General features: G+C 40.6%; 1 protein-coding gene and 1 non-coding gene across 5 annotated transcripts in view; one reads left to right on the top strand and one right to left on the bottom strand.

Moving 5' to 3' along the window:
- UBR3 (ubiquitin protein ligase E3 component n-recognin 3) overlaps positions 1–2,354 on the top strand; it is a 140,849-nt gene extending 138,495 nt beyond the window's left edge. For all 4 annotated transcript variants that reach the window (XM_087819792.1, XM_087819791.1, XM_087819790.1 and 1 more), the window contains 3 exons: positions 476–685; positions 1,274–1,413; positions 1,708–2,354. In XM_087819792.1, coding sequence (XP_087675918.1) covers positions 476–685; positions 1,274–1,413; positions 1,708–1,825 — 468 coding nt within the window. In that variant the 3' untranslated portion in view covers positions 1,826–2,354. The remainder of the gene's footprint in view (positions 1–475; positions 686–1,273; positions 1,414–1,707) is intronic.
- Positions 2,355–15,853: 13,499 nt separating this feature from the next.
- On the bottom strand, positions 15,854–15,959 carry LOC148092611 (U6 spliceosomal RNA). The gene has a single exon (XR_015714976.1). It is a non-coding gene; the product is annotated as a U6 spliceosomal RNA (small nuclear RNA).
- Positions 15,960–16,847: the final 888 nt, after the last annotated feature.

Raw genomic sequence — 16,847 nt, 5'->3', positions numbered from 1 at the left:
AGAGACTCTAGATTTTAAAGTATTGAAGTAGAAATAATGAGTTAAAACTATGACCTTCCCTATAGAAAAAGCCAATGAGTTATTTGTTTATCTGAGGAAGGTCAAAACTTGGTTTTTAAAAAACGTTTAAAAATGTATTTAAAAACAAGTATATCTAGATATATTTTCCATGCACGCTTAGTTATATTTAATATTTTTCCTTTAAAGTAATAACAAGGTTAAGTGTTTTAGGGTGCTTAATCTAAACCTTGCATCATATTTTAAGTAGAAACAACATTAAAATAGAGTGATAATTTTTGAAATACTATTTTAGTCATTTGTAAAATGGAAATGAGAAGAATGTTAATAAAAAAAATAGGTCACATTTTTGGAGACAGTTTTTCTGTTCTTTAAAAAAGTCCTTTAACAAAATAAGTATTTTGTGTTAATGACTTAAATACATAGGACTAATGAATATTTTTGGATAATGTTTTAGGCCTTGCTTATCCAAGAGTCAAGATGGAAGTTACCACACTTGCTACAGTTACCTGAGAATTATAACACCATTTTTCAGTACTACCACAGAAAAACCTGTAGTGTCTGCACCAAGGTTCCTAAAGATCCTGCCGTTTGCCTTGTTTGTGGTACTTTTGTATGCCTGAAAGGACTTTGCTGCAAACAACAGAGTTACTGTGAATGTGTATTGGTAAGCACTGCAAATAATATAAAATTTATGAAAACTCTAATCTCATATCACCTGGAAATGTGGCATATATGGTCAAGCCCACTCTAAAAGTTTACTCTTTGAATGGAACAAACAATAGCTGTAAAGATTTTGTTCTTCTTTTTTGTTCTAGTTTGCTTTCGTTCTTTTTAATCCAGTAGTAGAAGGGTTAAAAGAAACAAAAAATGGAAAAACAAAACAAAATGCCTGAGGCTTTGGGTAAAGCCTTTCTTAAGTACAGTTTTCCCCCTCTTCCTACTCCCACTGTCCTACATTTGAATGTTGTGCATTGAAAACAGTCATATATACTGTTGTAGATGCTAGCCTCTGAATTAGGTTTAGATTGGCTTTTAACTGCCTTTCTAGATAATTCTTTCCCAAATTCCTCCTAATATATTATTAATAGAATGTTAGAAATAAGATTGTAAATTTAACTTAGATGAAATCTTGTTAAAATTTTTAAAAACATACCTGTTTTATGTAAGAAGTTGTTTACTTAAGGGATTCTTGATTTTCTTGTATAAAGTCCATTTGCTTATGAAGTTAATTGATGTATTTTTTATTTTTTAGCATTCTCAGAACTGTGGTGCTGGGACAGGGATTTTCCTTTTGATCAATGCGTCGGTGATTATCATCATTCGAGGCCACAGGTTCTGCCTCTGGGGTTCTGTGTATTTGGATGCTCATGGAGAGGAGGACCGAGATCTCAGGTGAGATGTGCGTGGGTGTCTTCAGGTGTTTCATTGAAGTTTGGTCAGTAAGAACAATGTGCCACTTCTCGCTGTGTCATAATAATAGTATTTTTTATATTAAATTCTGACAGTCATTAATTTAGAGCTATTTCTAGTTTTTGAGATATTTTCCTCATCAACATGCTAAGGAAAAATGAAGTAAATCAAATTACTATGTGACATTTTTGCCATGAAAACTATTTTTAAAAATGTGTGTGAAATCTTTATTGTATTTTATTACTTTTAATACCTTTTTCACCTTTTTCATTCTAGGCGAGGCAAGCCTCTCTACATTTGTAAGGAAAGATACAAAGTTCTTGAACAACAGTGGATTTCTCATACTTTTGATCACATCAATAAAAGATGGGGTCCACATTACAATGGGCTCTGACTCACCACCTCAACATTGCATTATATCATCGTTTTCATTAAGGATTTATCAACAATAAACTTTAACTTAATTTGGGGGATTAACGCTTTTGCTGAGGGGAAAAAAGAAAACATACGTTATAAAGCCTTTCCAAAATTAGGTGCTTGGTAATCACATTAATGGTATAATAATTTTTAAAAGTATCTGGAGAATATAAGTTACAAGTTAAATCATTCTTTAGTGGTCATTTTAAACAAAACCTACAATTAATAAGAAGCACAACTTGACAAAATTATTTAAAACTGATTCTCCCAGCAATGCATATCAGCGATTCATTGATAGAGTGGGTGTGGTTTATTTAAAGTTTTACTGCTTCTTTATATCTGTGTGTTTTAATTTGCATCTACTAAACATAATGCATCTTTTCCCTCACCATTCTTGTGTTGATTTGAGATTTTTGCTGTATGTAATTAGAAAAAAAATGTAAAACATGATTTATGTGAAATATTGTATAGTAAAAGTTGGTCTAATAGTAGAACTTTAAAATTTTTTCTTATTGTGAGGAATCTGTTAAAAGTTTAAGGCTTTGCTGAAAACTTAATTCATTCTCAGGAATTTCATAAATATTCTCCCCAGGTAAATAATTGAAATAATTGTAAGATAAGTAGGTAGTTGCTGTTAATATAATACAGTACAGTTTGGGAGATACATACGTGTGTGCTTGTGGGAGGGAGTCCTTAAAAAATCAAAATTTTCCATTTCATTTGGGTGAATTACTGGAGGTAGTAACAGATAGATTTGACTATAAAATCAACAGTTTTAAGAGCATCCACATGGCAGATTTTGAATCTGCGCAAGCTCACCTTTTATTACCAACCACATTTTTGTTTAAATGACTGGGTTGGAAATGCTCAGACTTCCCCACAAATGAAGCATAGTTTTGGAACTTTTCTATCAGCTCAAAAGGTTCCTCTGTATGGTATTTGTGCAATGTAATCACTGCTATCTCTGCTTGGTTTCCTAAAAAGTGGGGGGAAATGTTCGTGGTGAGGACCCTCATGAATGAGCCATGCATCTGCATTCTTCTTAGATGCTGCTGTGAAAAGCAATTTATGTATGTAGGGTTTTTAAGTCAGTAACAATGGGGATGATTGAGCTAAACCCACTCAATTAATGGAGAAGGAAAGTTACAGAAAAGCATGTTATATATTGCTACCAGATTTTTCCTTCCAAATAATTAAGTTGATGATTATTTCATACATAGTGCTATCAAGCAATTCCTGGTACTTTGGACTTACATGGCTTGTTATGTAAAATTACATTTTTACATGTAAAAATAAACAAAAAAATCTAATGATAAATATGAAAACAAAGTCAGATCTAGCTTCTAAAAATCATGAATGACATGATATTACAGAATATGCAAGTGGACATTAAATGATGGCCTTGATTAAAATAGAGAGAGCAGAACAGTACATATTCCAATGTGTTAAAAAAGTCAAAAAATTACCTATAGCTCTACAATAAAATACATGGAAATAGCTTGCTATTTTTATATACATTTCCAAAATATTAAGATAACTTTCTGAAAGACTAGAATGATTCTGTTTAACTAAATAGCTGTCCTTTCCAACTCATTGCTACTTTTTAAAATAATGTATCATAAGTTCAGCCTGTCATATTTTTTGCATCATTATGAATACCAGACCATTTGTAAGTGTGGTTGAAGAGCAAAATGCTAATTTACATCTCTAGTAAATACTGTTTCAGGATTCATGAACTTGAATAATTCTACAGTTTGAAACTCTGATGCTATATATACATGGTATAATGTATTCAGACTTTGATTACTACATATTTAAAATGGAATGTTTTATGGTTGTGCATATGGATGTGAAGTGAAAATATTAGCCTTAACATTAAAATTTGGGTTTGATAGTGTTTATTTTGATATTGGTGAATTAGTCACCAGTAAATTTTTAAAAAGCACTTGGTTGAAAATTGTACTTGAATTCACACATGCATGCTGCTAAACTAGAACTTTAATTTCCCCCCATAACTTTTTAAAATCCCATTTATAAACCTACTTTTAAAAATAACAGGTCCAAGTTAGAGTGCTGTGTGTATATTATTCAAAAAAATGTACTGGTGTGATACCTTGTATGAATGATCATTTAAATACAGTACATTACTGTAGAGGCTAAATCAGTCTTTATAATTAAGCAGGAATTATAAAACTAGGAATAATCAACATTGTAAGATATGTTAATAAAAACCTACTGTCATTTGGTTTGTGAAAGGTCCTTAAAATGTTTAATGCTTACATATTTTTTCAAAGATTGACAAGTGAGCACAGCTAAAAGGATGAAAGAAAGTGTAACGTAATTAATCTTTGCTTTAAGGTAGAGTTTAAGTATAAAGGGTTTGCTTTTCCTTTTTATTTTGAGAGCTAGTTCCTATTTCTTCTATCCTTGTGTCAAAATTAATGCGAAGCCTTTGCTAAGTATGTTTTTTGGAAGGGTGGGGGGAGAAGAAAGTGGGTGTGCAGGTCTGAGGAACACTGTTGCAGTCCTTGCTTCCCGAAAATTCCCAGCTAGACTTCAGAAATCTAAAGTGCTTCATGGTAATGGTCTTTGTGAGTGGTCTGTGGTGGTGTTGGCCTTCCCAGACCTCCATCCTGTGGCTCACCAGCCAGTTATCACCAACCAGTTAGAAATCCCTTTGTGTTCACAAACCTTTCTTTCTGCTTTATGTAGTTTGATATTTTTTGATTTCTGTGACTTAGAAAAGATGCTGACAAAAGCACTGAAGGCTTGGGGGTAACAGTATGAGAGGAGATGTGGCCCGTGATTCTCTGAGTAATCCCCAGGATTGTAATTGCTAATTCTCAAGTTCCTATTGTTGGCTTGTATTTGAGGTCATGTTGACAACAACAAACCCCGAAACAATACAGCATGGTTTTAACCACGAGAATCAAATGGCCAAGACAGGATACATTTATTGTAACTGGTTATGCATGACTCTTGAGAATTAGTGGGAGAGCAGAAGACTTGTTACGTCTCAGTCCCATTCACAGCACATAGTTCTTTCCTTTATCTTTGTGGTCTGGGTGGATGATACCAAGCTCTGCTTAGTTCATCGGGGGAGCCGGAGTGCGCGGAAGGATGGCAGCATCATCACTTCCCTGTCGGTGGACTTCAGGCTCCCTGGATAACGAGGCACGTCAAGCACTGAAGAGCCGTGCCATCTCGGTGCGCACTGACCTACCAGCAGCGGGGTGGCTGTCCCTCCACTGATGCAGCACAGCGAGAAAGCATCGTGAGACCGTGATTACATTAATATGAAATGTGACAATGCCAGAATTGATGTGGCGGAGCCCAAGAGCAGGCCAGAAGCAGGTTCAAGAACAGATGAATGCTTCAGCTTGAGGGAGGAATAGGGACAAGAGGAAGGAGAAGTTTAGAGCAAAGAAAGGAACCATGTGTGTTCCCCTCATTGGTGACGGAGGAGCAGGGTCATCTGTTGAGAGCGAGCGGGCGTAGAACAGCCTGGGGGCTTGAGGTGAGTGGTAACTGCTTAGACGCATGCTAGGGGGGAACAGGCTGGAAACAGAAGCACCACAGGAGTCACTTGAGGGCCCAGTAGGGTTAGAAGCCGTAACATTTTAATGGAGCCAATTAGGAAGGTGCTGTGGCTTCGTGAAGCCCCTGAGCCCAGTGGTCTGGGACCTGAAGGGTAAAATCAGATCCTACATTAATTCATGTTTTGGGAATTTGAAAGGTGGGTACAATGTAAGGTAGTAAGAATTTAGGGGTGTTGGTTGAAATGAGTGGGGGGACCATGCTGGATAAGTTGAAGGGTACAGTATTAGAAGTAGGAAGAGTCAATGTGAGCTTTCAAAGTTTTCTTTCAAAATTATGAAAAATTGCTTTAGTGTTGAAGCATTAAAATTCATGTATTTAGTAAATATTTTTTTGCCTCCTTCTGTGTGCCAGGCACTGTGTAAATACTGGAAATACAATGGAAAAGAAGCCAGATAGTTCCTTTTCTTAGAGCTTTTTGTGTGATTAATGTTACAAATGGTGTGTGTAGGGGGTGTTGGGAGCAATGGGGCATAGGGTACTAAAGAAGGGACCTCTAAACCAGACTTGGGGAGTGTGAGGAGGCTTCCAGGAGGCAGAGATGTCTTAAGATGACCCCCAAACACTGTAGGAGATACCTGTGTGAAAGAGGTGTGGGGAATACTGTTTTAGGCAGGAGAAGAGACTAATTAGCAAAGATTCGGAGGTGAGAGAGAACTTGTAGTTAAAGACCTGAAAGGAAATACTTTTGACTAACGTAAGTGCTTTTGACAGAGAAGGAATGTCTAAATTACAAAGGGTTTTGTAAGTCTTCCAAGGGTTTTATACTGTTTAGAGAACGGTGGGAAGTCATCAGATTTGCATCTTAGAAATGTTAGTCGAGCACTGTGGAGAAAAATCCAGAGTGGGAAGACTTGCCAAACTAGCTTTTGAAAGAATCCAGACACGTGATAGTTGGCTCAACTAGGGGAGCTGTGGTGGAGACAGAAGTGGACTGTATCAGGAGACAGTTGACAATTCAGTAAGGTAAGGAAGAGTGAGGAATATTAAGTGCCTACTATGTGCCAGATACTAAGCTCAATGCTGGGATACCATATTGAACAAGACAGAGGGTTAGTGTTTCCCTACAGAGTAGTGGAAACACTCTAATTACAAGTAAATGGATGTCACCAGCAAGTTAGGCTGAGAGCTCTGGGAACCAGTGGACTCATGTAGGTTGGGGAGTTCACAGACGGCTGCGTGGAGGAAGTGATGTTTAAGCTGACCCCTGAAAAATGGGTAGAAGTGAGCCAAGTGAGGGAGTGAATAGAGGAAGGGCATTCTAAAGGGTGTATCTAGCATACAGTCCCTGAAATAAGTGTGGGCAGCGTGCGCTCCAGAAACTGAATGGATCTTGAGAGTATCATGCTAAGTGAAAGTAGACAGAAAAGGGCAAAGCCATATGATTTTACTCGTGAAATATTTAAAAAGTAACAAGAACGAACTCAGATACAGACAGCAGATTGGTGGTTACCAGCGGGGAAAGGGGGTGGGGGCTACGTGGGTTAAAGGGGTCAAATATATGGTAACAGAAGGAAGCTGGCCTGCAGGTGGGGAGCATGTGATAGAGCACACAGATGTCAAATTATAATATTGTATATCTGAAAATTACATAATCATTACCCAGTGTTGCTCCAATAAACAACTTAGAAAGAAAGAAACTGAAAAGTACAGTGCAGTTGGAGCACTGAAAGCAGAGGGGAGTGGGGTGGGTGCCAGGATATAATGCAGGAAAGATAGGCACGGATCAGATCGTCCATGGCCTCTTTATCCTACAGGCAACAGGAAATCACTGTAAGATTGAGCAGGGCAGCGAATGATCAGATTGCAATATTAAAATGGTCATTATGGCCTCAGTTTAGAGCAAGGGTCAGCACACATTTTCTATAAAGGGGATGAAGGTTTTTGTCACAACCATTCAATTCTGCCATTATAATGCAAAAGCATCTGTAGACATATGTGGCTTCTAGTATTGGCAAATTAAGAGATTCAGACTGTATTAGTTATCTATTCCTGGGTAACAAATTACCCTAAAGCTAATGCAGTGAAACAGTATTCATTGCATTATAGTCTGTGGACCAGGAATACAGGAGTAGCTTAACTGAGTAGTGATTCTGGCTCAGAGTCTTACAAAGCTGCAATTAAAGTCTCAGCCAGAGCCACAGTCATCTGAGGTTTGACGGGGGCCGGAGGATCTGCTTTCAATTTCACTTATGTGGTTTCTTGCCATGTGGGCCTCTCCATAGGGCTGCTAACAACACAGCAACTGACTTCCCCAGAACAAGTGTTCGAAGAGACAGAACACACACAAAAACATACTCAAGATGAAAGCCCCAGTATCTTTTTTTTTTTTTTTTTTTTTTAATATATCTTTATTGATTTCAGAGAGAGGAAAGGAGAGGAAGAGAGGGAGATAGAAACATCAGTGATGAGAGAGTCATTGATGGGCTGCCTCCTGCAAGCCCCTGACCGGAGATCGAGCCTGCAACCCGGGCATGTGCCCTGACCGGGAATCGAACCCCGATCACCTGGATCCTAGGTTGATGCTCAACCGCTGAGCCACGCCCGGCCCGGCCTCAGTATCTTTTATTTAAAAAAAAAATGCCTGGTGTGTTTTATAACCTAATCTTGGAAGTGGCATATCACTTCTGCCACACATACCAACCCTGGTACAGTGTGGGAGGGGTTTACACAAGAGTGTAAGAACCAGGAGGTGGCCATCACTTGGGGCCCATCTTACTGAAGAAGAAGAAAAACAAATAGTGAGCAAAAGTTGCATAGTAACAGTGTTTGCATAGTCTCAAAAGTACGTCTCTAAGGTATCCATTAACTACAAAAGGGAAGATAGTAACTTTACAGTAGAGAAACCTGGTAGATAGCACTTTAACAAGTGATAAAAGCATCACCAACAATAAAGCATATTCATGAACTCCTTAATGTGATTTACTGAGAAACGTACATTATTTCTGTAATAAAACTGCAAAAAGGGTACATAACTTTATTCCAATCATGTGAAAACATCAGACAAATACAACTGAAAGGTATTCTGCAAAATAACTTATCAATACTCTTCAAAAGTGTCAAGGTGAAAAATTAGGAAAACCTGAAGAATTGTTGCAGACTGGAGGAGCCTAAGGGGATTAGTGCAATGTGGAATCCTAGACAAGTTCTTGAAACCACAAATGGACAGCAATGAGAAAACTGGTGAAATTCATCCAAGGTCTGGAGTTTTAATAGTAAATTAATGTTAATTTCTGATTTTGAGCATTTTACTATGTTTTCATGGGTTGTTAACAGGAGAAAGACAGGAATATATAGGAACTCTTTGAACTATTAATGCAACTCTTCTGTAAATCTAACATTTGTTCAAAATGAGAAGTTTTAAAAAAGGCATAGTCTAAGAAAACTTTTCTTAAATAAAAGAAGACTTAGCAGAAAAATTGACTCTCAGTAATCACCTCCAAGACATACCTTAGAAACAATATTAGACTGTAAAGATAAAAGCTCTCAGGGTCTACAGACAAAACAGATAAAATAACTGAAAAGGGCATGATAATTAGACGGTGTTAGACTTTTCACAACATGCAAAGCAAGGCAAAATGCAAAGCAGAACTTTCAAAAACCTCAAGGAAAGAAAGTGTAAACCAATGATTTTGTTTAAGGTCAAGCTGACCTTTCAAGTGTCAAGACCATAGAAAGTTTTAAGCATGCAAATGTGTTTTACTTGAGAAAAAAGTTTGGCTTCATCCCATTACAAGTTGGGGAGACATCAGCAAAAAGACTGATGGAATGGAGGTAGTCATTGTACTCCAGCTCTGGAAGAAAGCTCAGGTCTTGGTCATGGATGGCTGGTGCTTTCCAGGACCTGGCAGAAAGAAAGAAAGACCCTCTCTGGAGGAGGATCATCCAAATTCTCAAATTATTTCTGAAAGTTTTTAAGTGAAGGAGCATGATGAAGCAATACACATTGAGGCAGAACCAATAGGAGAATAATAGGAATAGACCCCAGGGACTCCAGATATTCAAGTTGTGAAGGAATTTTTTATTTGAAAAACAATTAGAAATTCTAGTACTGAAAAAAGAAAAAGAACAAGCTGTTTAATATCAGATGAAATACAGCTAAAGAAAGACTTGGTAAACTGGATGGTAAGGCAGAAGGGACTAAAAGATGGGAAATGAGTAAGAGTTAAAGGACGTAGAGGACATTGTGAGCATGCCAAGCACTCGTAATTGGGGTTCAGAAAGGGGAGGAGAGTGTGGTAGACACAATATTGAAAGATAATAGCTCAGAATTTTCCATAAGTGATAGAAGACATTGAGCCATAAATTTAAATAGTTCAATAGGTGGCAGGTGGGATAAATAGAAAGGAATCCATATCTAGACACATCACAGTGAGACTGAAAAAAATCTTAAAAAGTTTTCAATGGAAGAAGAATTATCCTCAAAAGACTTCTGATTTCTCAGTAGTAACATTGGAAACAAGACAATAGAAAATATCTTCAAAGTGCTGAAAGAAAATAGCTCTCAACCAAGGATTCTCTACATAACAGAAATATTCTTCAAGAATGAGGGTAAAATAAAGACTTTAAAAATTGGGAGACTTGAACAACAACAGTTCCTCACTAAGGAAGGAAAATCCAAAAAAATTTCTTTGTGCAGAAGGAACATAAGCCCTGATGGACTACTTAATTTTAGTAAGAAATCAAAACAAAAATTGTGGTAAATATGTAAGTATAGCTAAAAACCACTTACTGCATAAAATGATTATGGTAATAAGTTACACGGGATTTCAACCTGTATATATTTTAACTGTTTGACAACAATAGAATGTAGGCTACAGGGGTAAATAAAATGTTCCAAAGTTCTTGCATTGTTTCACAAGAGGGTAAAGGTAATATTTATTTAGAGGAACATAGTTATAAATCTTTGTGCTTTTTAAATTAGGCAATAGTTACTTTTTTTTTTTTTTAAATATATCTTTATTGATTTCAGAGAGAGGAAAGGAGAGGGAGAGAGAGAGACAGAAACATCAATGATGAGAGAGTCATTGATCGAGCCCACGACCTGGGCATGTGCCCTGACCAGGAATCGAACCCTGATCACCTGGATCCCAGGTCGACGCTCAACCGCTGAGCCACGCCCTGCTGGGCTAGGCAATAGTTTCTTAGATATCACACCTAAAGCCCAAGCGCCCATTTGCCCCTCAAAGAAGATAATTGGACTTTATCAAAATTAAAAACTTGTTCTTCAAAGGACACTCTTGCTATCATGAAAGTGGAAGGACAACTCAGAACGGGAGAAAATATTTGCAAGTCATATGTATGATGTGGCTTAATATGCAGAATGTATAAAGAACTCCTACAACTCAACAATAAAAACAACTCATAAAGTGGACAAAGGACTTGAATAAACTTTCTCCAAAGGAGATACACAAATAGCAAATACGCACATAAAAAGATGCTCAACACCATTAAGCATTAGAGAAATGCAAATCAAAACAACAATGTGATGCTATTTTATGCTCCCTAGAATGGCTATAATAAAACGGGGTTAGAAACTGCACACTGGCTTGTTTTTCCGTCTCCACAGAGAATAGAGCAAGAGCTGATGAGTCTTGCAATGAGAGGATTGATTCAGTGTAAGGGAGAACTTAACTGAAGCGTGATTCAACACTGGAATCGCTTTGCAGGGGAGGCTGTGGCATCTTGCTCCCTCGTGATCTTTTAAAAGAGTCAGCAGCTGCTGTGGGTAACATGGGCTCACAGAGAGCCACCGTGGAGTGGGAGATTGAGCCAGGGGAACTCTTGAGGGTCCAGATCCTGGGAATGACTCCATTTTAGTCTAGAGGTGGACGGAAATGAGCCTTTACTCCTGTTAAGACTTGGTACCAGTTCCTTAAGACTGTCATTATGATGCTGTAGCCCAAAAACAGGCTTTCAGAGTGTTTTCTTCCTACCTGAATTGGAATTACTGAGAATGACTTAAAAAATGCACTTTCCTGAGCCCTACCCCAGACCTATTGAATGTGGAAGAAAGGCCCCAAAATATGAATTTTAATGAGTTCACCAGGTAGTCTGTATGCATAACACAGTTTGAGAGCCTTGGTCACAGAAATGTTCTTTCTCTGCCTAGGCATGGACCTTTACTGACCTATACAGTCTCACATGTGGCGACTGAGGCCCCTGTCCAAGCTTATTTCCTGGAGGGAGCATATGCTAAGAATGGGCCTGGAGAAAGACGCTGAAGGATTTAAGGCCGATTTTGGTCAGGAAGTTCTGGGCTGAGTGGAGGAGAGGGAAGCAAACTGGAGTTCCTGGATTCTAACTTTTGCCAAATCTCCCATTACAATAAAAACTGCATCCTGAAACCACGTCTGTTCCTCTTTGTTTTATCTTTTTGAAGTTTTCTACCAATTTTTTAAAAAAGTTGAATGGTACCTTTATTAAGCCAAAAAGAAGAATTTTTTCTATTCCACAGTCAGGATAGATTGGGGACCCAAAATATCCCAAGAAGCTATGGGTCTTCTCAAAGTTTGTGGAAAGAACCAGCTGGTGAAAAAACAGTCGAGGAAGAACTCAGAATCAGCTAGGAGGCAATTCAGTGCAATTTAATGTTATAAAAGGAACCCCAAAGCACCCAGCATTCCCAGTATTTCAACAGTTGTGAAAATCCTTGATGAGGAAGAACTATGAAGAAAGGACTAATAGGTGGAACATTCATGCCCTTCAAGGTCACTGGAGGTTCTGCTGGAGCAGGTCCCTCCAACCGTGTAGGATCCACCTCAGCTCTAAGTCACTTTTGGAACCCTCTCCGGCCTTCTGCCAAGCTGAGTTGTTTACCTTTTCCTCCTATCATTGTTTATATGTATCTGTGTTTCAAGTTCAGCTCTCTTCAGATGACCTTCTGCTGGTGGGTGACCCTGTCATTACTAAGGTTTTCGAGGTTCAAACACCTCTTACCTTCCCTGACTCTTTTGCTTCCTTTCTAGGTTGGTACAGGACAGTTAACGGGCTTCCCTGGACTTTGTCTCCTCTGCCTTGACCCTGCCCATGTGCAGCAGTTGGCTTTGGGTCAGGGGACTAGCCTGCACCTTGCAGATTGTGAGCTCTGAAACACGCCAGTGTTTACCGTGTGAGCATCTCTACAAGCCATTTCAGGCCAGATGGGGTAAACTCACTTCTTAGCCCAGGTCCACGAAACCTGCTCCAGAGTGAGCTAGTCTTTGCTTATGGTGATTCCAAACTGAGTCTAAGTTTCTTCCAGTAGATTCACACAAAATAAAAATTTCCCATCACAGCAGCTTGGTTTGATTTGGGTTATTTGACTACAAAAGCCCAGAGGCCAAGCAATTATTTAGAAATATTAGGAATCAGCAGCACAAATGAGATTGAGTTTTTGTGAAAAGTTCAAGATTTCTCATTTAGGGAGGGAGTTCACAAAAGACCCCATTAGCCAAGCCTCACCAGTAATTAGTCTGATTTCTCAGGCAAGAGGCAGGCTAATTGTCTGCCATCCATCCCAGAAGGCCTAGAGACACTTTAAAACCTATCACCCATTGAAAAATATCTTTAGAGAATTTCCTGCTGGGTCTAAAGTCTTTCTATTAACTGAATGTTCAAACTGAGATTGATAGATGAAAATATGAACAAAGTACATTTGTTTAATCTGCCCTCCATATATCAATTTTTTTTTAAAAATTTTTAAAATTTATCTTTATTGTTGAAAGTATTACAGGTATCCCATTTTCCCCCGGAATTGACCCCCTCCACCTCATTCCCACCCCCTCCCCAGGCCTTCACCCCATTATTGTCTGTGTCCATGGGTTATGCATATATGCCTATAACTACTTTGGTTAATCTCTTCCCACCCTACACCCCCTTCCCTCTTCCCTCTTCCCTCTGAAATATGATCATCTGTTACAGGCATCAGTGTCTCTGGATCTATTTAGTTCATCAGATTCTTTTGTTCATTAGCTTCTTGTTAAAGAAGACCCTTCAACTTTTCCTGTAGTACTGGTTTGGTGGTGATGAACTCCTTTAGCTTTTTCTTGTCTGAGAAGCTCTTTGTTTGACCTTCAATTCTAAATGATAGCTTTGCTGGGTAGAGTTTCATGTATTTCATCACTTTGAATGTTTCTTGCCACTCCCTTCTGGCCTGCAAGTTTCTGTTGAGAAATCAGCTGACAGTCGTATGGGTGCTGCCTTGTATGTAATTAACTGCTTTTCTCTTGCTGCTTTTAAGATTCTCTCTTTGTCTTTAACCTTTGGCATTTTAATTATGATGTGTCTTGCTGTGGGCCTCTTTGGGTTCCTCTTGTTTGGGACCCTCTGTGCTTCCTGGACTTGTAAGTCTATTTCTTTCCCCAGGTAGGGGAAGTTTTCTGTAATTATTTTTTCAAATAGGTTTTCAATTTCTTATTCTCTTTCCTCTCCTTCCGGCACCCCAATAAGATGAATTTGGGCCTCTTGAAATTGTTCCAGAGGCTCCTTACACTGTTTTCATATTTCTGGATTCTTTTTCTTTTTGCTCTTCTGGTTGAGTATTTTTTATTTCCTCATGTTCCAAATTGCTGATTTGATTCTCAGTGCCCTCTACTCTACTGTTAATTCCCTGTAAATTATTCTTCATTTCAGTCCCCATAGCCTTCATTTCAAATTGGTACTTTATTATGTCAGTGATTTTCTCAGTTATTTCCCTAATAGTATGCTTAAACATCCTTATAAACCAAATCCTGAACTCTGTATTTGTTAACTTGCTTGGACCTATTTCATTTAGTTCCTCTTCTAGAGATTTCTTCTGTTCTTTCCTTTGTGACATGTTTCTTTGCCTCCACATTTTGGCTGCTTCCTGGTGTTTGTTTCTATGTATTAGGTAGAGCTGCTATGTCTCCTGGAATATGTAGAGTGGCTTTGTGTAGTAGGTGTCCTGTAGGGTCCAGGGGCTCAGCCTCCCCAGTCACCTGAGCTGGGCCTTCCAGGTGCTCCCCTGTGTGGGCTGTGTGCCCTGTCCTGTTGTAGTTCAGCCTTGGTTGCTGTTGGTGTCACTGGGAGGAACTGACCCCCAGGCCAATCGGCTGTGAGGACCAACTGCAACTACAGCCAGAGAGCTGCTGTGCTGGAGACACCCCTATGGAGCAGGATTTACTTCAGTGGGGCTTTGGTGTTCACCAAGGGCGCCCCTTGAGTGTGTCACTCGTGGATGTGGTAGGGTTGTAATCCAGCGTGGTTGAATCTGACCACCAGGTGCACTGTCTCTGGGGCCTCCCGGGAGGTGCAGAGTCAGCCTCTGCCATTGCCTTGCCCAGGGCCACCCAGCATGAGCTACACAGCAAATCGTAGTTGGCTGCTACTTGTGCTGGGCTTGGAGGTGCCCAGGAGAGGCCAAGCTATGAGCCAGTGCAGCTGCCACTAGTGCCAGGCCTGGGGCCGCTTATCAAGCCGTATGGGGCCCGCTGCTGCTTGTTTGAGAGATTTTAGGAAAGTTCTAAGCATGAGGCTTGAGAGGCCACTGGCACAGAAAAGCCCCTGGAAATGGCCTGGATGAGCTGCAGGTGGGGAGGGGCGGGGCCTCCGGGAGTCACGGGGCGGGGCCAAAGGTGTGAGTCAGGTGCTGGCGATTCAAACATGGCGCCTGCCTGCCGGCTGTGTGCGGGGAGGACTCGCCAAAGGAGCAATGGCCTCTGCCAGCCCTTCTGCCTGGGAGGAAGCCGCCCCTCCAGCTCTCGCCCCAACTTCAGGCAGGTTAGTTCCTCCCCGAGGGTCCCAGGTCCTTTCAGGCTGCTGCCCGGCGCTGGGCTCAGAGGGAGCGTCCGAGTGAGTCCGTGCCGGGCCCTTTAGAGGAGCTGCTGGGGCTCCCGCAGCCTCCGCGACCCTCAGGGACAGTCCCCGCTGGTTTCATAACCTGAAGGTGTAGAGACGTCTCCTCCTGGCCCTGGAGCCCTGGGCTGGGGGCCTGCTGTGGGGCTGGGACCCCTCACTCCTCCGGGAAACCCCCACTGCTGGGATGCCCTCCCAGGTTTACCCCAAGGCACCAGGTGTGGACCCGCAGCCGCATCTCCGGGATTCAGCCCCGATCCGCCCACGTCTCCTCCCGGTCTCGGTGCTTCCTCAGTCCCCTGGTTGTGGGGCTTCTGTTCATCCAGATCTCAGGAGGCTCTGAGTGACGGTGGTTCTGTATTTTAGTTGTGATTTTGATGTGGTTGCGGGAGGCGGCGGGTGCAGCTGTGACCTACGCTGCCATCTTGTTTCCTCCGTTTCCATATACCAGTTTTGTTAGTTGACTTAGCAGTGACCTCTATAGCATCCCCTTCCCCCTTCCTAGTACAGGATCCGGGCTAGGGTCAAGTACCGCATTTTCTTGTCATATCTTTTTAGCTTCCTTTAATCTGTTTTTTATGACATTGATCCCTCATCCCCCCTACACACCCTTTTTTTTTTTTTTAATTTCATGAATTTGTGTGTCATCTTTGTGCAGGGGGTCAATTCTAATCTCTGTATCATTCCAATTTTACTCTATGTGTTGCCAAAGCAAGCACCACACACCATGTTATTTTAATAGCATGTTCCTCATTGTGTGTTTGCCTGGTATTTCCTCATGGTTAGATTGAGGTCATGCAGTCTCAGCCCACATACTCCTGGGTGATGAGTACTCTACCCAGGGTTGCATACCTGGAGCCACACATTGCCATTGAACAGATGTTCTTCATAGATAAGGTTAATTTTGATCATCCGTTCAAGGTGCTACAATTTCCCCATTGTATGATTGCTGTTTTTCTCTCTCTCTTGCCACTAATAAGCAATATGTGGGCAGTCACTTTAAGACTGCGCAACCAATAATCCAAGTAGCAACAACTCGAAGAGCACTTTTCCTGTGCCAAGCACTGCAAGTTTCCTGTGACATGGCCTTTTTTGATCCACAGACGCTCTTTCCATTTCTCATGACCACAGCCTGTCTTCTCTTGGCTCAAAGCCCTCTCTTGGGTACGCCATATCAGGAGTGGGATCAGATCTGGTTGTTAATGCTATGATAGGAAGCTGTAGATGGAACTGGAGCAAAGAAAAAGAGAAAAGAAGAAATGTGAAGAAGGGTGTCCCATCGAGAGGGAGAAATGGACTCCTGAGACCTGGCTCAGCTCTAGAGAAGGGAGAAACAGACTGGAGGGGTTGGGAGATTAGGGAAGTTGTAGCCACTGAGCCACAGCAGTGTGTTTTGGCCTGTGACACTGAGCCCCTGGCCTCTGACATACTGTGGGGCCAGTGGCCTGGGCCATTGTCTTTGTAGTTTTCAGTGGGCAGCAGCATCTTGGAACATCCAAGGGAGGCTGCTCTCTAAAGAGGGGCCAGCAGCTGCCAAGATTTCTGAAAAGACCAAAAAATCTAACAGACTCATGACAAAGAAGAACAAGTTCCAACTTTAATTACTT

The sequence above is a fragment of the Miniopterus natalensis genome, chromosome 8 (genome assembly GCF_054644295.1).
Source record: "Miniopterus natalensis isolate mMinNat1 chromosome 8, mMinNat1.hap1, whole genome shotgun sequence".
In the NCBI taxonomy this organism is placed as follows: Eukaryota; Metazoa; Chordata; class Mammalia; order Chiroptera; family Miniopteridae; genus Miniopterus; species Miniopterus natalensis.
This window is presented reverse-complemented; position numbering and strand designations above follow the sequence as displayed.